The sequence below is a fragment of the Myxine glutinosa genome, chromosome 3 (genome assembly GCF_964187855.1).
Source record: "Myxine glutinosa chromosome 3, kmMyxGlut1.1, whole genome shotgun sequence".
NCBI lineage: Eukaryota > Metazoa > Chordata > Myxini > Myxiniformes > Myxinidae > Myxine > Myxine glutinosa.
In genome coordinates this window covers 18,031,439-18,055,723 of record NC_136263.1, presented here as the reverse complement: position 1 = coordinate 18,055,723, position 24,285 = coordinate 18,031,439, and the positions used below count along the sequence as shown (strand labels likewise).

Here is a 24,285-nt window from a genome sequence, read left to right as displayed (position 1 = left end):
TAGATGAGTGACAAAAGTTCTCAATTTAATCCATTTTAAATCCAGGCTGTAACAACAAAATGTGAAAAAAAAAATCAAGGGGTGTGACTACTTTCTGAAGGCCCTGCAAAGTTGAGAGCTGCAGAATCACAGATCACAATCACAGACCCACAAAAAAACACGGTATCCAAGAAGAAATTCCATGCTATCTTCATTGACACAGATTTACATATTTAGACCGAACAAAAGGCCAAAAGACTCCAGGAAAATGGTGGAACACAAATTACTTTGACGAGAACTGTCCCAGTCACGACAATTTCACCAAAATGGCTCTCACTGTACCCGATGTGTGAGAGTGGAGAATTGCATGAATTTGTCAGTGTCGAGTACCAGAATTATTGATACCGAGACAAAGGCTCACGGAAGGGCCAAGGCTGACGGGTCATTACACTCGTATTTGCATATGTAATGAATAGACGGCCGCTTGATTGGAAATTCACCGGTCACAATTGCGACTCGGCAGGTGCAGTTTTTCAACACGAGAATGTGTAATGAAAAATTTCATAACCAGAACAAGCACTTCTCGGTTTTCTAAATTTGAGTTTCGTTTCTCATTAAGCCTGCTGTAAAGTGTGCAATCGGGCAGACGTTAAAGACAAATTAAAGACAAAAAGGCAGACATCAAAGACTCGTTCTTCTCCCCCACTAACTTCAGCATTTGAGCCAGTGCCATGCCAGTGCACCAAACGGTGTGTATGGATGTTCAGTATTACAGGATGTGAAAGTTTGGTGGAAATTAAGAAAAAGGGGCGTACATCTTAGATCTGCAGAGTAAATTAAGCGTGGATTACGGAACAGACTTGATGGCTTCTTTGCATTTACATTAAACCAAAAGCTTCTTTGCATAACTCTCTCAACAATCAATTTTTTATTTTATTATTGCCTCAATTCCTTAAAGCAGGTGTTCATATTTCCAAAGTGATACACGTATGATCGACAGACTGCAGTGGAAAACTAGAGCGACACTCGGTAGTGAGCATACTTCCGCCAGACTGAAAAGTTTCAGATGATTCAGACCACCATATGACCTTGGCCTTCAACATTTAGGGTAAAATAATAAAATATGTCCCCATCTCCAATCTATCCATAAGACCCAACATCATGAAAACCAGAGGACAATTATTCAAGTTGCGATCAAAAATGCGTTTTTCGTCAATTCGGTCACTGTGAAAAACGTAGGTCGAAGACGAATCAAATATCAGGTGCACAACGTCGGTGCAGGTGCACTATTATGATGCAAGAACATCTGGGAAGGCCCAGTGGTCCTTGAGATTCTGTATTGGCAAAGTCGAGCGATGACGACACCATTCGACCTTGACCCTTAACCCGGAGGGTTATGATGTTAATCAATTGCAAATGCGCCTTGCTCTAGGCTAGAGAAGGAAATTTTGTTCTGATCAGACAAACCTCAGTTGAATTACGGCAAATATGTTAAAATGTCTATAATTAGGTCACGACATTAAAATTAGGTCAAGGTCAAAAAAGGTCAACCCAGCATACTTTGTATTCCATTTATTGATGCAAAATTTAATTCCAAAAGTCCCAGCCGGATCCGAAATACAGCTCAAACATTGACAGAAAAAAAGAGGGAAGAAAACAAAAACGTAAATGGTGGTCGGGTAATCCTAAGGGGGTAAGAAATTCGGGTCAAACCGGGGGCACCAATTGTAGAAACAAAACCTACAACAGGTATTAGCCTTCCCCTATCCTATAGGGGCCGATAGAATATGGAGGATATGGGGAGGCTTAATGACCAAACGAAAATTCCACCCCTTCCAGTGTGTTACTCTCTTTACATTCCGGTTGTGAAAATGACCCACATCTGTGGTTGGAGAGAATAAATGAATGCAATTCCCATTTTGAGTGGACATTTCACATCAGGGCAACGCGGAGCAAATCGGTGTCTTTAGCAGGCCACGCAGCAGGCTTTAGCAGTAAGAGTCTTTTCATTATGATACAGAGCAAATCTCAGTAACTTATGCTTACAACAGTTTCAGGTCATTTGTCAGAATAACCTCAATATTATGAGAATCTCATGGGACGTTTCTGAACCAAGCTTGGTAGCACTTACCTTGGAACCATCTAGTCTGGGTTCAATTTCCAAACAGAGTTTAACCCATCAGATTGGTGTTTTGCATGCAGGGCATTCAATCACAAGATACGCCATCCATCCCTCGGATGGACATCATCCATACACTAGCATTAGTTGGTGGACATTAAAGATCCCACGGTGTCTTTCGACAAAAGTAGGCGAGTTATCAGCAGCAACCTGAAGAAATTCATAATTCCTGCTCTAACTGCTAAGGCAAAGGCAAACCACCCAGTACAATCCTTGCCCTGAAACTTTTTTTTTGGCAGCACCAAACCTGCTGCCAAGGAGCACCCCACCTGCTGCCATGGAGCACCCCACCTGCTGCCAGGGAGCACCCCACCTGCTGCCAGGGAGCACCCCACCTGCTGCCAGGGAGCACCCCACCTGCTGCCAGGGAGCACCCCACCTGCTGCCAGGGAGCACCCCACAAAGGGTTTTTATAACCAAAATTATTTTGGAACAAACACGAGCTGAGACTAAAAATGATCAAATAGGAGGGCATACCAGGAAGGAAGGGGATGGTTCTCAGCTTTGGATCCCGCTGGCCACCCTCCATGGGAAACTGATCAAGGAGTTGCATCTGCAAACAGAATGAGCACGTCTTGACACTGGCTTCATCGTAAAAACAACAACAAAAGTAAAACAATTCGCTCCTCCGCTCGTTAAGGTCATCTGCTGTGCCCAACATTACGTTGCGAACATTTTCATTGCTGAAAATGCACCCTTGAAATGGCACTGCAACAGCACCAGGTGCTCCAGCAGCAGCACTCAGTCAGGGATGAAAAATGGAATTTGGTGAGCGTTGGAGCACACAATAGCCTACTCATTTCAAAAAAATGTATTATGGGATCTTCAGCATCCACAAGCAAAAGTTAGTAAAAGGGACAGGCCCGATCAACATCTTTGCTGAAGAATGACATTTTTAATTGGTCCGGTAATCAAACCCAGAATAGACAGGTCAAAGGTAAGTACACTAGCCTCTGACCTACACTATCAATACCCATTTTACCAGGGTGGATCCTTTTAAGCAATTCGCTCATGCTATAAAGCAGGCAAAACTACTGCTTCTGGGTATGTGCTATTTCTGGGTACTGCTTCCCATAAAATGCATGACAAAGATTTGTTCTCATTACAGAGCAGTAAAAAAGGATGTTATAACAGGGGTGAATAAAATAAAATAAATTTTATATACAGTGGAACCTCGACTTACGAGTGCCCCAACTTACGAGTTTTTCGAGATACGAGCCGTCACTCTGGCAGTTTATTGCTTTGAGATGCGAGCCGAGATCCGAGTTACGAGCTTTCGCCACCCGGTCACGTGGTTATCTTGCCGTGCACGTACAGTATCTCTGTCGTAGTATAGCGCTGCATTTTAGATTTCGCATTTCGGTTATTTTGAGTTTACGCCGCCAGGTGGGCTCCGGTCACGTGGTTATCTTGACGTGCACGTACGTCGTACAGTATCTCTGTCGTATAGCGCTAATGATATATAACGCCGCCGATAATGATATGATAATTTATGATAATCTATGCAGCACGACGTGGTCCTCACGTCACACAAGGCGCCTTTGCCGGCGCAAAACGGCTCTCTCAGGGTCAAACTCGGTATCGTTTTGAGCGCACGGTTCAGACCTTCAAGAAAAAGTTTATTTTGTAAAAATCGAGCCACGCGTTCAAAAGATATGACCGGTTTTGTTCGCCGGCACGTCGGCGCTCGAATCGAATCGAGTTAAAACGAACACTGCCGTTGTCGGGTCCGTCTGAGACAACCACCGGGCCTAGAACGCTGGGACCGGTCTCGTTGGATAGGCCTGGATCAGATCTCGAAACGCTGGAAGCTGCACCTCTCTGTGATAATCTTGTGGACCATGACAAGAGATCGTGCGACACGTGGTTATCATGCCGTGCAAGTACAGTATCTCTGCCGTCAACTTGTTCAGAGTGCCGGCGATAGCTCGCCTTCTCTTTGTGGAAAACACGGTGAGATCCTTAACATCCAACAACTAATGGGACGCAAACGGGGCGCCCAGTTTAGCGGTACACCCATTGATGAATCACCCTGCCTGTGATTCACCCATGACAGGTTATAGCTGGGTCGGGATTCAAACCCAGGCTGGACAGTTTAGACTTTAGAGTCAAGTGTGCGTACCTCCAGTCCAGGCCATCCTGCCAACTTGTATGCTGCATACAGGTGAAATATAAAGCGCGAGATATTTTTATATATACTGTATATTAAAAAAAAATTGGTGTGGTTTTTGGCGGGCTGGAACGGATTAATAGCATTTCAATGCATTTCAATGGGGAAATTTGATTTGAGATACGAGCAATTTGAGTTACGAGCTCGGTCACAGAACGAATTAAACTCGTAAGTCAAGGTTCCACTGTATATATACATACATACACACACACACACACACAGCACAACAATAAAAACGAAAAAAAATCCACAAATGGCTGCAAAGCAAAACCTCAAAACAGATGCAAGCTAGATGGTATTCATAGAATACCGGCGTGTCCGTAGCTAGTCAACACCAGCCTTGGCCGGATGAGCCGAACCAGCCTCGACTCCCAAGGCGACCTCCCGATTATAGTGATCATTGCTCGCGTGAGATGGAAGGGACACGAGGTGTTTGACTACATGAAACACGGGTTCAATCCAAAACCCAAACCAAGAACAGAACAAATAAACATCGGGGCAATACCACTGGCGCTCACCTGGTAGGATAAACAGTATACTACACCGACTAAAGGTATTTTAAACCAATTTCGATGCTTGTTAGAAGACAGGGAAGCATGTGGAATCATACCAACATACTCATTCGAATTTAAACAACAAAAAAAAAATACCTATTTTGAGGGGCAAATCCCCCCTCCCCCCCCCCCTCCCCTCCCCGTCCCGTGTACCTCCTCAGACCCCAATTTTTTCAATGCCTTTAACAAACATTGGTTGATGAAGGTTGTAGTGAGGTTTCGTCGAAATTGTGTGTGTAGGTTCTGAGAAAAAAAGCAAATACCTATTTTGGGGGGCAAGCCTCCCCCTCCACAGACCACCTTAGACCCTGATTTTTTTAAATGCCAGGAACAAACATTGGTACATCATGGATGATGAAGGTTGTAGTGAGGTTTCATAAAAATTGCATGTGTAGTTTCTGAGAAGAAAGCAAATACCTATTTTGGAGAGCAACCCCCCCTCCACCCCCCGTAGATCCCGTAGATCCCCAAAGGGGCAATTTCCTTAGTGCCATGAGCAATCTTCGTCAAATCACGGGTGGTGAAGGTTGTGGAAAAGTTTCATCGAAATAGTGTATGTAGTTTCAGAGGAAAAAGCAAATTCCTATTTTTTTGGGTGGGGAGGGGGAGGGGGGGGTCAAACCTGGATCCACTTTGACCCACAGTAGACCCCCTTAGACCCAGATTCTTTTAATGCCATGAACAAACTTTAGTCACGACATAACAAATATCATTTGTGCCAAATTTGGTCACAATCCCATCAGCGGTCGCAATCCACTTCGCAGGAAGTTTTAAGTGTTGACGGACGGACGATGCGCCATCGTACAAGCTCCCCTGAACTTCGTTCCAGGTGAGCTAAAAATGTGCAATAATGATTTATAATCAAATAAGGCGCGCACTGAAAACAACGAAAATGAAACCAAGGTGAAATTATACAGTGAGGTACATCGACACATGGACACAAACACGCACACAGGGAGAGATAAGAAAATAAAATTCATGGTCCGGCACACTCAACTGGCCCCAATGGATCCTGTGGTATCGGCAGTTGGCTGTTGAAGCCCTCAGCCACCAGGCGAGAAACATCGAAAAATGGCAACGTCGAACGCCGCCCGTAGAATACGCCATGGACACCCGGGATGAGGCGAGTCGTGAAAACGGCCCTCTTTCCTTCTCCTCCACTTGGGAAGAACAGCGCAGCCTCCAGCCCACTAAAGAGCCTAACAATCCAAGTTCCCTCACGATCCTGTCACACCCAATGCTCTCTTTTGGAACACCAAAATGGCCAAGCTCCTTGTTCGACAAGAACCATTGATCTTTGACATACAGAATAACACATTTTTCTGCCGTGACTCCTCTCGGGGCTCGGAGGTACACCGTGACCAGGGGGTCGGGGAGGAGCACGTAACAAGAGCGTGAGCCCCGAGCCCTCCGAGCCCCGAGAGGAGTCACGGCAGAAAAATGTGTTATTCTGTATGTCAAAGATCAATGGGGAAGCCACACCAATTGTTACTCACAAATATTGTATTAAGATCATACAAGAATAACAGTACAACAATAATAGTAATCAAAAGTACAATCAATATATATCCTATGATGGTACCATCAGTTTCGTAATATGTAACTCACTGTGCTCCAAGTGAGCGGAAAGAAGAAGATTCCCAATGTCTCTAATTCCCGGCTTCAAGCCAAAGTGGATTCGCTCCAGCGATCGTCAGATCAATGACCAATCGAGACCAGAATCCCGTTGGGTTGGCAGTTACAGTCCTGCTGCCAAAGCTGTGCAAAGGCGCCCTCCAGGCGACTGGGAAATCGAAAGGCGCCCTCCAGGTGACTGGGAAATCACACCCTCGGGTATGTACGTTCCAAGGCTCAGTCGGCGAACCTCAGATTTACCTTCAAAATCCGCGTTGCGCGCGCGCGCACACACACACACACACACACACACACACACACACACACACACACACACACACACACACACACACACACACACACACACACACACACACACACACACACACACACACACACACACACACACACACACACACGTCTGAATGCGGTGAAAACGGCTGAAGTCAAGCAAAGAAAAACCTTGCACGACGCGCAAAGCGCGGGAGTCAAAATGGCCGACAGCCCGTACTCGAGACGTAACGGCAGTCCAACGATTCTCTTCGGAATCGACCGCAAAACCTGACATGCAGGTTACTCTGTCACAGCGATAACAACTCTGTCGCAGGAATCCCTTTCCTGGGAAACCCAACGTTCACTCGTGGCTCTTGCTCGCCAACGTTCGCTCCAGACCGCAAAGCAACTATCCTTCTTGTCCGACTCCACTCGCTCCGCCTTTTTTTTCTCTCCTTCCTCTTCGTCGTCCGGTTCCCGATCTGGTTTCCAGTTTCTTTTAACTCTAACTTTTTCACCTTTTGAAAATAGTTCATAAACAATAAACCTTTTGAAAACAATAATAGTACATGGAATCAAAAATGTTTACAGTGGATGAAAACCACCACAACGGAAGTGACGAATCCGTAACACTCTGCTTCTTCTTAGAGCTCGAACCAATTGCGAAGACTCTTGCTGCCGCTCGCACCCTCGCTCACCGAACCAATCGCGAAGCTGCTTCTTTGAACTCGCCTCACACTCTGCCCACATCATCCGGACGTGCAACTCGGGGGGGGGGGGGGGGGGGAGGGGGGGTGTGGCCTGCCGGTCTCTCCCCCGCCCACTGTACCATGTTACTCGCCTCTCCTCGGCAGGTCTTTGCTGGGCCGTGTCCATGGAGCATGCATAACTTGACTGGCGATCTCATTTTGCTTGACCGGCATACCAGCAAAATGTTAGGAATGACAACAGAGGGTTTCACGCACAGGGGAAATTAGCGTTAAACCCTATTACTAATTAACACGTCATCATCCCTCGTATGATGAACATTTAAACCACCTTGAGCTACATTTTCCTTGCTTATGTACATCGAAATGCTCCTATGCGTCACACGGTCCATACTATTTCTATACAATTCTACCTTTTCTATGGTATTCTTTTATCTACCCCCATAAACGTAACAATACTTACCCTGCACAATCTTAAGGACTTGGTGCGGTTCATTAAGAACTAGAGTAATGCGACTGTGTCGCCAATATGCCTCCACATAGTCCCACAACGGGTAGATTCCCTCACTCACAGTCATAAAAATAAAAAAGTTTGATTTAAATCCTTCAGCTGTTTTCAAGTATCACATTTTCACATCGATCGGCGAAGCGGTTTCAGAGAAGGGATCTTTTTTAATACCGGCATTCAAGCTAATATGGCTGCCATACCACATGACATATGACCTTGTACACTCTGTATATGTATGGATAGGGGAACACGTTTGTGAAGTTTCTTGTTGATCGGATAAGGTTCCATTTTATATCCAAGTTGGCTGCCAAACCACATGACCTACGACATCATAATTTTCAAACTACATGCAACAATGAAGTGAGATGATATTTGTAAAATTTCGCATCGATAGGGTAAGCGGTTTAAGAGATATAATTATTTAATATTTTCATTCAGTCCAATATGGCTGCCACACCATGTGACCAATGATGTTTTCGTGATCATCTTTTAAATCGCCATGCCTAGTCAATGACACACGTAAAGCTTCAGGTCAATCGATTTGGTGGTTTGGGAGAAGAGTTTTTTTTTTTAAAGGTTTAAATCCACTATGGCTGCCAAACCATGTGACCTATGATGTCATAAATTCAATATTTCAATACAAATGGGTCACAGGATCATGTGCATGCAATTTCAGATTTTTAGGATAAGGAATTCAATTCAAACATTTTGGCTGGTACACCACTTTACCTATGATGTCATCATTATCATGCTTTTGTTCCCCAATTAGGAGTACTTGACAATGTGCCAAGTTTCAAATTTTTCCATTCAGCAGTTTCCGAGAAATATTTTTTTAAATTATTTGCGTCTAATCCAAGACGGCTGCCATACCACGTGACCTATGACGTCACAATTATAAAAACATTCTGCATAGGTGTCACTCCTACCCTGAAAGTTTTGTCTCAATTGGACATATGGTTGCTGAGAAAAACGAGGTTTAGCCCGTACGGACGGACGGACAACCCAAAAACATAATCCCTGCGGCTACCTTTGGGGGTGAAGGCATAATAAAAAAAACAAAAAGAAGCGGTGATAAAATTGTCAAATGAAGGAAAAAATGGTCAAATGGCCATGTTATCATGCCAAGATTTGCAGGTTTTTATGGGAACTATTTTAAAAGCATGTGCAGGTGGCCTAAGGAAAATAGGTTCTTATTACATTTGCAGCATGCCATGAAATGTCGGCAGACTTCACAGCAAAAGTAAATAAATGAGAGGAAAGGGTAAGTGTGGAGAAAGTGAAGTTGAGATGATATATATATGTGAATGATACAAACAGGAGTGCCCGCAAGTACAGGGACATAGACCCAACCAGTTGTTACTCTGACCTCACAGGCCATGGCAACTGTTCAATTGTGCACAGCTGTTCATCTGTGGAGTTTGAAGCCAAGCAAAAGGACGCGGTGGGTATAGGAGGGGGGACAGTAAAGGGAAAGGACACAAGAAGAAGAAGCAGAAACAGCAGAAGAAAAAGAAGAAGCAGAAGAAGAAGTAGGAGGAGAAGTCGGCGAGCCAAAAGAGCAGAGAAACGCAACTTTTACAAGGACAGCTGCTGGCATAAAGGCAGCGTGTGCCTCAAAACCCCATCCATTCGCTCAGCAATCCATTTAAGCCATCATTTAAGCACCCTTTTAATCCATCGATTCATTGGACTTTGGCAACGGTATGCGAAAACTATCAGCGTATCATGGTCAAGTTGATGTGCGAGGCGAGACATCTGCTATTGGAGCTGCAACAAAAACTGTCACATTGAATTGAAAATATATTGAAACTAAATAATTAATATAGAAACAAACAATGTTTTTTTGTACCTTCGACATTTACTGCCCAATTAGGAAGACTACCATTACAGGTGTGGAGATGCACAAAGAGTAGAGGGTTCTCATGAGAACCCATGAAGCTCAGTGCAGTATCATGACCGAGGTTTGTGTTTATCCACATGTACCTCATTTGAATTATCTTCTATTAACCAGCACCAAATTCCCCTTTCCCAAAATAGATCGAAAAATATATATATTAGAAGGTGGACCTTATCATTATTCAGATAGACCTTACCTGCAGATCAAAAAACTTGCTGTATCGGCGGAAAACGAGTTGCTTTGTACCGTCTGACCATGTGACAGAGATGAGATAGACCTGCAAAACAGAAAAAGAAGGCCAGGGTCAAGGTTAGGAGCGGAAAGGAGGAAATAAAAAAAATACATCACCAACGGGACACTTCAATGTGAGCGACACAGGAAAGGAAAGCAGACTAAAACCACCGTCATAAAAATGAGCCACTTCTCAACACACCTGCACACCATTAATGTTGGCACAAACAGCGACTCTATTCAATAAATAAATAAAAAGTTGGGACAGCGCCGGTTTAACACACCTATCAAAACAAAGCATTACCTTCCCTGTATGGAATTTATTCACTAAACCACCAAGACACAAAAGGTGAAGCACCAAAGCCATAAAGTTCACATCATACGCTTTCATAATAATAATAATAAATAATCATAATACTTCATCAGGTTTAGAGATGTGGAAACCGACTTGACTCACGTCATACCAGAGAACGAGGAGATCAACTCGTTTATCAACAAAGTGCCAGCGCGGATCTAGGCCACCCCGGTCTGACCAGGAGACCCAAACAAGCCAAGGTTTAACCCTCAGCACATTCTCCGCCCCACCAGGCCGCATGCAGCAAATCTCGGTAGAAACAGCAGGTGTGATGCCCCACAGAACGTGTGCCCAACAAAGCTTATTTGTTCCAGGAGGATTTTCTTTACCCCCCACCTTCACATTTTTGGCCGTCCCTTGCAAAACCCGGGGCAGGCGGCCTCATTGTACGATGCGAAGGTTTAGTTCTGTTTTGGCATTGCACATCAAACGCAATGTGTGTTCACAAGTTAGTGATGAGCAACTTCACCTCTACAATGCATTGAAGGTTATGGAGTGCGGTCTTTGATGGAACTGAAAGAACATCTCGGAGGGAGTGCGCTCACTATCAAAGCTGTCCAGTCTGGGTTTCATTCCCACCCAGACAAACCATCATCCTGGTGCTTCGAAGGAAAGACCACGTAAATGAGCGAATAATGCTTCAGAGGGAACCTTAAGCCAGCCAAATCATTTGCCAACATTAACTGTAGGAGCAAGCCATTGTGTGCTGGCACCCGATATGAATCCCAAATTTCTGTATTGGTTGTGAGGTTTCTTCTTATTATTATTTGTACTAGCGAGATACCTGTGCTACGCACGGGTGGGAGGCCAGAAGCAAACAGGCAATGCAGATACGGCGAATGCTATAGCATGAAACCAAAAAATTCCACATTCCTGTGGCACCCTCAGTCGCACATGAGACATGGACAGCAAGTTCGTGAAGGACTTCCATGCAAAACGTACCTGTTCGCAAACAAACGGGTACGTTCAAGTATAGAAACATCGATCATGGGACCGTGGCGAATCTGCATATGGCGATCCGCGAAGTTCACGTTCAGAAAGTAGAAACCATCACGGCATTTCGTCATTCACTTGAACTCGATATCTCTTTTTTCATTCCAAACAACATAACTCCAATTAATCACAAAATAAACTTTTAACAACATTGTTAATGTTTCCTTCATTGTAAAAACTACCAAGTCAACAGTTAAATGGATTTTGAGCCAATAGGTGTTACGGCCTTGGCAAGATCGATGGAGACAGCGATCTGTTAGCGTATACACCACCCAAATAGCTATGTGGAATTCTCTCATGTAGAGATTAAACCCACGTCGTTTGAACTTTGGCCGAGGTCATTATTTACTTTTAATGATGTTTGTATACGAATCGAAAAGAAGATCCTTGGTTTTGGGTCGTCCTTTCCGCATATCTCGTGGGATTGTGAGTTGGAGAGACGACCAAAATGGTGGGGAGGGGGTTGGCATTCTCTCAAGCAGGGATTCAACCAATGTCCTCATAAAAGGTCTTTTTCCGAGGTCACCGAGTCCGATCGGTGCAGCCATGCAACGATCGGTGCAGCCGTTTGTGCGGCACCCAGGAAAATAACGTTATACGGGAGTCCAAACCTGAAAATGCTGGGGGCCAAAAGCTGAAATTGGGAAAACAATACAGCCTATTTTACTCCAGGGGTCCCAGGATTACCCACCCAAAATATCGTTTCGATCGGTTCAGCCGTTTTTGCGGTACCTTCGAACGGACGGACAGACAGATGGACGGACGGACATTTGGTGAATGATAGCAAGATGCCAAGTCGAGGCTCATGGAAGAACTAACACAGAACATTTAATAAAGGGAGTGGGAGACAAGAAGGGGAGAGAGAGGGAAGCACAACAACAGTAGAGAACAGGGACATTGGTAGATCTGTGGAAGGGAGAGGGCTGGGGCAGGATACACGGGATAAACAAAAGGGACATGACAGGGGATTTCAGGAAAGAAAACAGAATTTGAAAAAAAGGTGGATCTGGCGTGGATTAACGGGAGTAGAAAAGATCAAGGTTTTGGATGGGGGGAGATAAGAGATGGTGTTGAACAGCTGTTTTGAAGACCTGGAGGGAGGAGTGGGATTGAAGAGAGTGTGGGAGTTTGTTCCAGAGGCGGGAGAAAAGGGGAATGAAAGAGTGGAGGTGAATAGAGAGTCTTGATTTTGGCAGTTTAGCCAGAAGAGGGTTGCTGGCAGATCTTGTGCGTCCTGCAGGAATTTAGCAAAAAGATGAAACGGCGAACATTTAACTCCTTTCCTCGTCCTACTAGCTATCTTGGAGATTTGAAAAGGAAGACTTCAGGAAGTGATTTTAACACTCCCATCGGAGATACAGGAAACTCGATCTTGTGCTAACACATGATGCACGCATAACAAAACACTCACAAATTGCCACACTACAGCATGTTTTAATGTATTACAAAAAGGCAGTTGTTGACGCAATTTGCTATCAATCAGTTAATTAATTGTCCTTTAATTTGATGAGCCCAGTCGGTACACAAAGGCAATCAACATACTTTAGAGATCCGGAATGGAATCGTAATGATCACAATCCATGGGCTGTGGTAACGACCTGACCGATCCCATACATCCCACCCATTCACCAGCAGTCTCCGTGTTGTACGACGAGTGAGGCAAGATTTATTTGGCCGCCAGCGATACTACATGACAAAATGGGAGGGGTGGAGGGGGATCGTAGATGTTAAGATGGCATAAAATATTAACTAGAGGGAAGCCGCTGGCATGCCATCCCAAATCCATGCACTTCCCACCTAAAGTAAAGTTGAAAGACAGCCAAAAAAGTTATACCAGGAAATGAGCCAATTTCAAATGGAGTTGGAGGAGAAAAAAAATAAATAAATAATATATATATATGTATGTATATATATATATATATATATATATAGTTGTAGAAATGAGAATTGTGTTTTTTTATTGTTGTAAAAATATCACCCTCCTTCCTCCAGTTGTTGTGTATAAAGGTCAAAGGGCGTCCCTTAGTTAGGTCATATACAATCACGTTAGCCAATCATAGATTTCCTCCTTGTTGGTAGTTATTTCCTTATTCTGTGTATTAGGTTAAGGCTTTGTCTTCCATTAATTAATACTCCATTGCACTGAATTCAAATAGATAGATCCCCTTTTTCAAATTCCCCCAAAGCCTTTATTACCAACTGCATTTGCCTCCATTGAGCACGCGGTCGGCTCGGAGAAGAAAGGCGTGTCTCCACCTCGTCATAGAGGGGAGGAGTGAGCCAGCCCTTGCCGACCAACCCAGAACAAGGGGTTGGCTTTGAGAGGGCGTGGGGAGAACCGTCGAGTAGGTTCGCGAAGGTTGAAGGGCGTGGCCTATATAACCCGCACCACGACGACGCCCCCGAGAGAGACGCGCAAGAGAGGAGACGAGATACGAGACGTGCAGGAGAAGAGACGATATACGTGCCGCGCAAGAGGTGAGAGAGAGAGAGAGAGTCCACCACCATCAGGAGAGTCCACCACCATCAGCTTGGAGTCCACCATCACCAGCTTTGAGACCTGGCAGTTTCGACCCGCTGCGACGCGGGAGCCGGATTGCGGTGGCAGTCGAGGTCCCGCCCGACATCCCGTGCAGGATCAAGCTCCAGCTCCCGTTGGACCTTCCTCTCCTTCCACCGAATCGTTCCTGCCTTCATTTCCCCATTCGTGTGAGTTTGATTGTCGTCCATTTTGTGTGTCTCGTCCTGGGTATAATTAAGACTGTAGGTAAGCTAGCGTTGCACTGTGTCTCCTTGATTCCTTCTGCCTTTATTTTATTATCTTTCCTTCTTCCTTGGTTATTTTGGTCCTGTAAATAGTAGGAATAAATATAGTAGCATTTTCAAACCTTTTTGCCTTCGTCTTCCTCTTCTTCACATCCGTGTCGTCTTTGTGATTTCTCCATTGGGCACCTGTGGCACGATTTGGCCAACGTTTATGAATCGGGTTAGTCTTGGTAATAGTTCGTGCCGCGGTTGCTAAACACCGCTCGGCAATCAATTAACATCTGTCCGCGGTACGAACGGGGCTGTGCACCGGCCTTTCCGGAGGTCGCGGTACGGCATCAGGGACCACGTCGCTCAGCAATAAACAAGGGGTCTAATCCCCCCTCAAAGGGGAACCATAGGCCAACGTTGGGTTCCGTAACAATATATATATATATATATGTATATATGTATGTATGTATGTATGTATATATATATATATATATATGTATATATGTATATATGTATGTATGTATGTATGTATGTATGTATGTATGTATGTATGTATGTATGTATGTATGTATGTATGTATGTATGTATGTATGTATGTATGTATATATATATATATATATATATATATATATATATATATATATATATATATATATATATATATATATATATATATATATATACACATTATACATATACATATACATATATATATACATATATATAATTATATATATATATGTATGTACAGTGCATTCAGAAAGTATTCAGACCCCTTCACTTTTTTCACATTTTGTTATGTTGCAGCCTTATGCTGAAATCGTTTAAATTCATTTTTTCCCTCATCAATCTCCACTCAATACCCCATAATGACAAAGACAAAACAGAATTATAGAAAGTTCTGCAAATTTATTAAAAAGAAAAATCTGAAATATCACATTGACATAAGTATTCATACCCTTTGCTATGACACTTGAAATTTAGCTCAGGTGCCTCCCATTTCTCTTGATCATCTTTGAGATGTTTCTGCACCTTGATTGGAGACCACCTGTGGTAAATTCAATTGATTGGACATGATTTGGAAAGGCACACACCTGTCTATATAAGGTCCCACAGCTGACGATGCATATCAGAGCAAAAACCAAGCCATGAGGTCGAAGGAACTGCCTGCAGAGCTCACAGACAGGATTGTGTCGAGGCCCAGATCTGGGGAAGACTACAAAAATATCCCTGCAGCATTGAAGGTTCCCAAGAGCACAGTGGCCTCCATAATTCTTAAATGGAAGAAGTTTGGAACAACCAGGACTCTTCCTAGAGCTGGCCGCCCGGCCAAACTGAGCAATCGGGGGAGAAGGGCCTTGGTAGGAGAGGTGACCAAGACCCCGATGGTCACTCTGGCTGAGCTCCAGAGATCCTGTGTGGAGATGGGAGAAACTTCCAGAAGGACAACCATCACTGCAACACTCCACCGATCTGGGCTTTATGGCAGAGTTGCCAGACGGAAGCCAAACAGTTCAATCTTGGTTTCATCAGACCACAGAATCTTGTTTCTCACAGTCTGAGAGTCCTTTAGGTGCTTTTTTGCAAACTCCAAGCAGGCTTTCATGTGTTTTTCACTGAGATGTATTGACCCCTGTGATCCCTAACAACCCTAGGACATGAACTGGAGATAAAATCCAAAAATTACATTCCACGAGTTCCCCAATGTTGATTGCATGTACAAAGTTTCATTTTAAAAGGTTCCAGTAATGGCATTTTTCGGTACTTGAGCTTTGACCCCATCCCAGGAGCAGGGCCAAAGATGTCAGTGCTCTTGCACCTTCTTTCCATGTGGTGATCATAATTACCAAGGTTTGGTGAATTTCTGCACAATTGTTGAGGAGGCGATAGCGCGACAGACAACATGATTACAATATCCCTCCCCCCATTACAATATCCAAAGTTGCCAATCCTGATTAAAACTACAAGCAGAGTACCCACCCTATGAGACACATCCCTTTATTTGGGTGCTGTGGGGTGGGAGGTGTATTGGCAACAGACCGCCACCTCAATCACTAAAATAATAAAATAACCTGCATTACATATACCAGCAACGGTACCCGCCCGACAGGCAGGGCTTCAATTGGGAGGCCCAAATGAAAACGCGAAATATCAGAAATTGAAGGCTTTTTTTCTTTTAAACGATTTATATAAACATCGGTTAAATCTCGATCGGTGCAGCCGTTTGTGCGCCACCCGGGAAAATAACGTCATGCGGGAGCAAGTATCAGTAGGATGTGGCAGTGTGGGAGTCCACGTTTCTGATCCTCCTTCATGCCAAAGTAGCCCACCACTTCTCCAAGCATTCCACTCTTCAGATCCGCCATGACAGATTTAAGCTTGATACTGAAGACGCATGCAGTTAGTCCTCCCGATGTCGTATGTACTCCCGATACGTGTTTCCTTCATTGTAAAAACTTCCAAATCAACAGTTAAAAGGATTTTGAGCCGATAGCTGTTACGGCCCTGGCAAGATCGATGGAGACAGCGATCTGTTAGCGTATTCACTGCCCAAATAGCTATGTGGAATTCTCTCATGTGGAGATTAAACTAATCGTGTTCACAATCGCTATGTCATATGTACTGCCGATACGTGTTTCCTTCAGTTGAAATGGGTTAGAATTCTCTCAAGTAGGGAATCAACCCGTGTCCTTATAAAAGGTCTTTGTCCGAGGTCACCGAGTTCGATCGGTGCTGCCGTGCAGCGATCGGTGCAGCCGTTTGTGCGGCACCCGGGAAAACAACATCGTCACAATGAAAACATCGTCACAATGAAAACATTGTCACAATGAAAACATCGTCACAATGAACGTTATGCGAAAGCGAATGTTATGCGGGAGTCCAAACCTGAGAATGCTGGAGACTAAAGCTGAAATTGGGAAAACTAAATAGCCTATTTTACTCCTGGAGATCCCAGGATTATCCACACAAAATATCGTTGAGTTTGGTTCAGCAGTTTTTGCGGTACCTTCGAACAGACGGACAGACATTTGGTGAATTATAGTAAGATGAAGCAGTCCTTTCCCCATCTATTTCTTTGTATCTCAGCTCATGCTTACCAATGATTCAGCCCATTATTCTTTGCCAATCACCCATCTCTCCCTTCCAGATTGGATGCATGATGCCGGCATACGTACTGCAGAGTGTTGTCATTGCAGATAAGGATCCGAGGGTGGGAATGTCGTGTAGGCGATAAAGGGAATGTACAAGTGCTGTAATTATTGTGTAAATATCGGCCATTTCATTGTTTTATCAGCTGGTAAATTCCTGCTTGGCTGGCCTTTGTAAATACTTACCTTTTTGTTACAGGCAACAAAGGCCATTTCTTTAAGCAACCGTGTCTTCACTTATTCTGTCCATTTCGATGGCACCATAAGACTGCTGAGGCATTTGGCCAACTCGGATTTGTTATCCAAATTTGATCTAAAGTGCAGTTTTCACAGTCTGAGATGTTGGTTTCGCTCGGCCAATTGACCAGTGTCTGTTACGTAACCGCCAGTATGGTCCACATTTACCTCCTTAACTCACCGGTATGGTAAACCGACCACAGGCGGAAATAATCCAGCCAGAGTTGAGTGGAAAACGGCGTCCGGGGTCTTGTAGACTTGCCGTTCTCAGTTATCCAGACGCAACGTCCGCAAAAAACCATAACAATACTTTTCCTCCATTATATAGAGATTGTTTGAATACCAGTGTGGGAATGCAGAATAGGAGTGTGGGAATGCAGAATAGGGGTGTGGGGTTGCATCATGCAGAAGCTCTTTCGCCTGGCATGTTAGGGTGGCTGTGAAGGAAAAAAATCGAACATTATGAGCTTATGTGGTTGGTCTAATGTCTCCAGAATGCAAAACATGGGAAGCAAAGGAATAAGTGAATCTAAGTAAGGTTAGGGAATGTTTTGTCCGATGAATAATACCGCTTCCTCCAACAGAATGGTACACCAGCATCTCATCTGACTCTCCTGGATTCTGTGGAATCTAAAGCTCAAAATTATTGAAATCTTCTTTGATTAGGCCAAAGCACAAGGTCGTTTGCACTCACTTCACAGGTAGATCAGCGGTCAGCGTTTTCTACCGTCTACTCTCCAACATTGCTTCCTCTGCTCTGTACTCTGACCATCCCCAGCAACTTCAAGATGCACATGTTGTCCCAATAAGCACTCCTGGTTAAATTTCAAAAATCCAGGATGACTGCACACCTTTTATTCCTCACTTCTCCCATCTATAGAAGCCCCATTCCAGAGGATGTTCTGTCACTCTTCCCTCCAGGCTTCAAGAAAGCAGTGCACCACCATATTTTGCCATCTCAAAGTCCGATTCATGATCTTTATTACCACATTAACCTTTCCTAACCCAACAATCTAACTTGCTAGTTTCAGTGTTTACTCCACTTATCCCTCTCCTCTTTTCATGTTTGGGCATTCCCTTCACAGTTGACCCACTGTTCGTTCTACCTTGCTTTTCAATGAACCTTGCTCCTCTAAAGAAAAAAAACCAAGTACAGATACATTCAAAGTACACCGCCCCCATGCCAAATAAATAAATATCCTCTAGCGCGGCATTACCGGGGCACCCTTGGCGCCCGGCAATACAGGCGTGCAGCTCATAGAGACTGTATATGGAGGGAGAGGTGTACAATAATTGATTAATTGCATAGTTAAAATCAACAAATAATGATCATACAATATTTTCTTAATCAAATGGCTAAAAGCATACGTAAACCACCAGTGCTTCATCCGAAGCTGTAGCTTTTTGAAAATTAATTAAACAAGTCATTAAGCAAAAAAAAATTTTAATTGATTAATTAATAAATAATTAATCGATTAGTTGATTAATCAATAAATCAAAAACATCCTTTTATGGCCACATCACTTGGTCAGTGTCGTGCAAGTATCAGCTTCCTAGCTCAAAAGGTGCCTGAGATATTGGCCAGATGAGAAAGAAAATTTAAAAAAAGATTAATAATGAAAATAAATAAATAATAATCATAAAATAATTAATCGATTAATTAATTGGCTAATAGAATTAATTGGCTAATTCCCTGCGTTTGCCGCTGCGTTTGCCGCTTTGCCTCCTCGACCTTGGCCTCGTACTCGTCCCTTCGCTCCTGCCTGGCATGGCTCTGAAGTACTCCGCCGCAAGGCTTCTTCTGCTCAATACCCGCTCCACCCCATCATGCATCTCTGCCATCAAATCAAATGGACTCCTCCGACGACCCAGGTACATTCACCGTGGCTCCGGTCGCAAGTTTGTTTATTTGCAATCAGGCCACTCCATCCCCGTCCTCTGGTCGGCTCAGCGCACTCTCACTCTTCGTCCCAGCGCACCTGGTCACAGCAACCCACACGATCGCACCTCTTGCCTACGAACCCTGGCTAAATCGCCTGAATTCATCCCTGCTGTTCAAAACAACATCAAGCTCACCCTGTTCAACACCCGGTCCCTCAACAATAAATGCCTCATCCTGAACGAATACATCCTGGATAACAAACTGGACTTTCTCTGTCTCACCGAAACCTGGCAACAACCTCTGGACTACTACACACTCAACCTCACCACACCCAATGGATATTCCTACGTCAATAAACCACGCTCGGAGGGCCGAGGTGGTGGAATTGCCGTTATCCACCGTCAAGACATCAAGACATCAAGACCAACCTCATCTCCATCTCATCTGCTCCATCATTTGAACACCTGGCTTTAAAACTCTCTGGTCACACGCAGTCAGTCATGGCTGTCGTCTACCGCCCTCCCAAACCACACCCATCATTCCTGTCTGACTTCTCCTACTTTCTGACCCAGCTATGTTCCCTCTCCCCCTCAATCCTCCTCCTTGGTGATTTCAATATCCACATGGACTCCACTGACTCCACAATAACCACTGACTTCACTGATTTACTCACCTGCTTTAACCTCACTCAACATGTCGACTTTCCTACCCATATCCGTGGTCACATTTTGGACCTTGTCTGCTCCACTGGATTAAATTTGCACCATCTCTATGGCTCCGACCTCACCCTCTCTGACCACTTAGCCATCACTCTGACCATCAACATCCCCGCCCCAACACCAAGGCATTATCGCACAATCAACTTCCGTAAGCTAAACGCTCTTTCACCTACCTCATTCTCATCCACCCTCTCTGAAAAAATGTCCACTTCTCCCTTCATTGACCTCCACACCCCTTCCGACCTCACTGACTACTACAACCACACTCTCTCCTCCTGCCTTGACCAGCTTGCGCCTGTAAAAACCAAAACAGTTTCTTTCACCCATTCTGCTCCCTGGTTTACCCCTGAACTCCACCTGATGAAAACTCGTGCTCGCCAACTTGAAAGACTCCGCAATAAAACGGGTCTCACAGTTCACTCCCAAGCCTACAAGGACCACATACAACACTACAAAGATGCCCTCTCCCGCGCCCGCTCTGCCTACTACTCTCAAATTATCCACTCTGGCTCCGGAAACCCAAAAGCACTCTTCTCGACAATAAACAAACTCCTCCGCCCCCTGAACACCACCACCCAGTCATTCACAGTAGACAACTGCATCTCCTTCCTCTCTTTCTTCCAACGCAAAATTGACAACATCTACAACAGCTTGACCACCGCCGCACCCGCTCCCCCTCCAACCACCTGCCCCCCCTTGTCCTGCCATCCCCTGTCTCGGTTCTCCCCAATCTCTCCTACTGACCTCTCTGAACTCCTCATAGGAATGAAAACTGCCACCTGCACTCTTGACCCCATCCCCTCCAGCTTTGTCAAAGCCTCCCTCCCTGCTCTCTCTCCACTTATCATTGCAACAATAAACTCCTCCCTGTCTACAGGCATCGTCCCACCTTCCCTCAAAATTGCTGCTGTTACCCCCATTCTAAAAAAACCTGGTCTAAACCCTGACACCCTAAACAACTTCAGACCCATCTCCAACCTACCCTTTCTGTCAAAAGTTTTGGAACGCGCTGTAGCCACTCAACTCAAACATCATCTCTCTGCCAATGACTTGTATGAAACATTCCAATCCGGATTCCGCTCCAACCACAGTACTGAAACTGCTCTCCTCAAAATCACCAACGACCTTCTCCTCTCCTCTGACGCTGGCAACCTCAACATTCTCGTCCTCCTCGACCTCAGCGCTGCCTTTGACACCATCGATCACACTATCCTCCTCACCCGACTTGAATCCACCTTTAACGTCACCGGCACTGCCCTCTCTTGGATTAAATCATACCTCTCTGACAGATGCCAGTTCATCTCCATCAATAACTGCAAATCCCCCACTGCTCCCCTCCCCCAAGGTGTCCCCCAAGGTTCAGTTCTTGGCCCCCTCCTCTTCATCCTTTACCTGTCCCCGCTCGGTCACTTAATCCGCCGTCATGGTCTCCAATTCCACTGCTTCGCCGATGACATCCAGCTTTTCATCTCCACCAAGTCCGTCTCCACCGACACCCACTCTATCCTGACAAACTGCATCACTGAAATAAAATCCTGGCTTCAAATCAACTTCCTCAAGCTTAACTGTGATAAATCTGAAATAATCATCATTGGCCCAAAAACGCTCACAAAATCCACCCATAACTTTGCCCTCAACATCGACGGTATCCCAGTATCCACCTCCCCTCACATCCGGAATCTTGGCGTCATCTTTGACCAAACCCTTTCCTTCGACAAATACACTAAACAGATCACAAAGTCAGCCTTCTTTCACCTGAAAAACATTGCCCGTCTCCGCTCATCCCTCTCCTCCACGGCTGCAGAAACCCTCATCCACGCCTTCATCACCTCCCGTCTGGACTACTGCAATAGCCTCCTCTATGGTTCACCCTCAAAAATCACCAATAAACTCCAATACATTCAGAACTCCGCTGCCCGTCTACTCACTCATTCCCGGACCCGTGACCACATCACCCCCGTCCTTTACAAGCTTCACTGGCTCCCCATCCCCCAGAGAATCCAGTACAAAATCCTCCTCTTGACATACAAAGCCCTCCATAACCTGGCCCCATCCTACCTGGCTGACCTCCTCTCCAGACACACTCCCACCCGCAACCTCCGCTCTGCTGGTACCAACCTCCTGACCCCCTCCATCCGGACCAAATTCAGATCCTGGGGGGACAGGGCCTTCTCCATCGCTGCTCCCACCCTCTGGAACTCACTACCTCACACCATCAGAGACTCCTCCTCACTCACCACATTCAAAACATCACTAAAGACCCACCTGTTCAACGCTGCATTCAACATTCAACCCACAGCATTTAACCCCTGACTATCTCTTCTCCTTCTCCCTCCTTTTGCTTTAAATATTTCCCTATTGATTCTTGTCTTGTCTTTTTGATTCTTGTCTTATATATATGCCGTATATCGCTGCTGTTTGTTTTCTTGATTCTTGTCTTTTTGCAATTGTTGTTTTCATGTATTGTTATGCATTATGTTTTCCACTCTGTCAAAGCGCCTTTGGGCTTCTGGAAAAGCGCTATACAAAATAAATGAATTATTATTATTATTATTATTAGAATACCTAAACAACTACCGTTTCATCCAAATCTGTAACTTGGCCTATTCATATTTGTCCATATCCATCTCTATTTATCTGGCTATCCTCACAGCTCAAAGCATGCCTGTTTGTATCCCAGCGATAGGCCGGATCTGGATTCAGACCTGAAACAAAATCTAATCATAATTCGTCCACAATTTTAAAATATCATGCTATCAGTTTTGGCCATATCAATCAATGGTGAATAATTCACTTAAAACATTCTTGGAATCGGATCCTTATCCAGATCTTCACCAAAATCGAATAATTTCGTCCTTGTCACATACCGAACCTCTCCCCTAAATTTTGTCCAAATCCATGAACTGAGATATCCTGTTCACAAACAGGGGTGAAAACAGCCTCGACACACCTTCGGCGGTGAAAGGTAAAATACACGATTTTAGGTGACCTTGACCTTTTGACCTCAAATGCAAAAGGCTTCAGTGACGCAATGTGCACATACTTCTCAAATTTCAAGTCAATCTGATGAAAATTGACTATTTTATGCAACCTTGACATTTGACCTTTTGTTGGCTTAGCGGTTAGGGTGCCGGCTAGGGATCCTCCGATCCTGGGTTCGAATCCGGGTCGATCGCTGAATTAACGCCAGAGGGGTTGACTCAGCCTGTCATCCTTCCGAGGTCCGCAAATTGAGTACCAGTTCACTGGTAATTTCCTGTGTGTCGCAAGAGGCGATTGACAGGGTTGGTGGCAGGAAGGGCATCCGGCCATAAAACATTGCTTCTAAAAGGGGACCACGGTGCCCCAAAAAGGCCAACCTCTGCTCTGCGGGGAAAAACGGCCTCTAAAGGTGGCTCTTGACCTTTGACCTTTTGATCCAAAAAAGAATAATAATAATATTAAAATAAATAAATAAATAGTGCCGAGTCTCCCACTGCTCTGGGGATGGGCTAAAAATATCCAGGAATTGATGGGTTATTAAGCAAGTTAGTAACTGGCATATGCATGCTTATAGCCATAGGGATCACATGGTAAGCTTTTCAGTACAGCCGGTTCCACATAATGAGATAATACTGTCACTGTTGGAACCGCTACTCGCAACGCCAAGAGCTGCCGACTGTCGATTTTGAGCCAATATTATTTCTCACTTTTGGCAGTCTAAACTGCCGAAGAAAATCACCTTAACATGCCAATCTACTACTTATTTAAACAGCCCCAATTATTTCCACATTCTTCGGGGATTGGACAGGAAAGGTTTTTGGGTCAACTTGAATGAACAAGCTGATTAGGCCTGACATTCAAAGGAAGGAGGCATGCATTTGTAGTTTAGCCAGTGTGCTGGTGATAACTCACCTCCTCTGAGAAAGACACTGCAGGGTCTTTATCCGAAGCACCGACCAATGCTCTTATAGTTGGAACACTCAGCTTACCATCCATCAGAGGGATGGTGACCTTTGTGGTGAAAGGCCCACCGATCTGAACAGTACATCGTCAGGACAAGAATCAAACCCAGACTTGGCAGTTCAAACGCAAGAGCACC

General features: G+C 44.7%; 1 protein-coding gene across 5 annotated transcripts in view; it reads right to left on the bottom strand.

The window, feature by feature from the left end:
* The window catches only part of LOC137423796 (SH3 and PX domain-containing protein 2A), a 363,650-nt gene that overhangs the window by 259,954 nt on the left and 79,411 nt on the right, over positions 1 to 24,285 (bottom strand). For 3 of the 5 annotated variants that reach the window (XM_078773721.1, XM_078773722.1, XM_078773723.1), the window contains exons 2-3: positions 10,078 to 10,158; positions 2,636 to 2,711 (exon numbers count right to left, since the gene is read on the bottom strand). The exons of 1 other annotated variant lie outside the window; for it this stretch is intronic. In XM_078773721.1, the coding sequence (XP_078629847.1) occupies positions 2,636 to 2,711; positions 10,078 to 10,158 (157 nt within the window). Of the gene's footprint in view, positions 1 to 2,427; positions 2,453 to 2,635; positions 2,712 to 10,077; positions 10,159 to 24,285 lie in introns of those variants that run through there. One more of the 5 variants, XM_078773724.1, reaches the window with a different exon arrangement.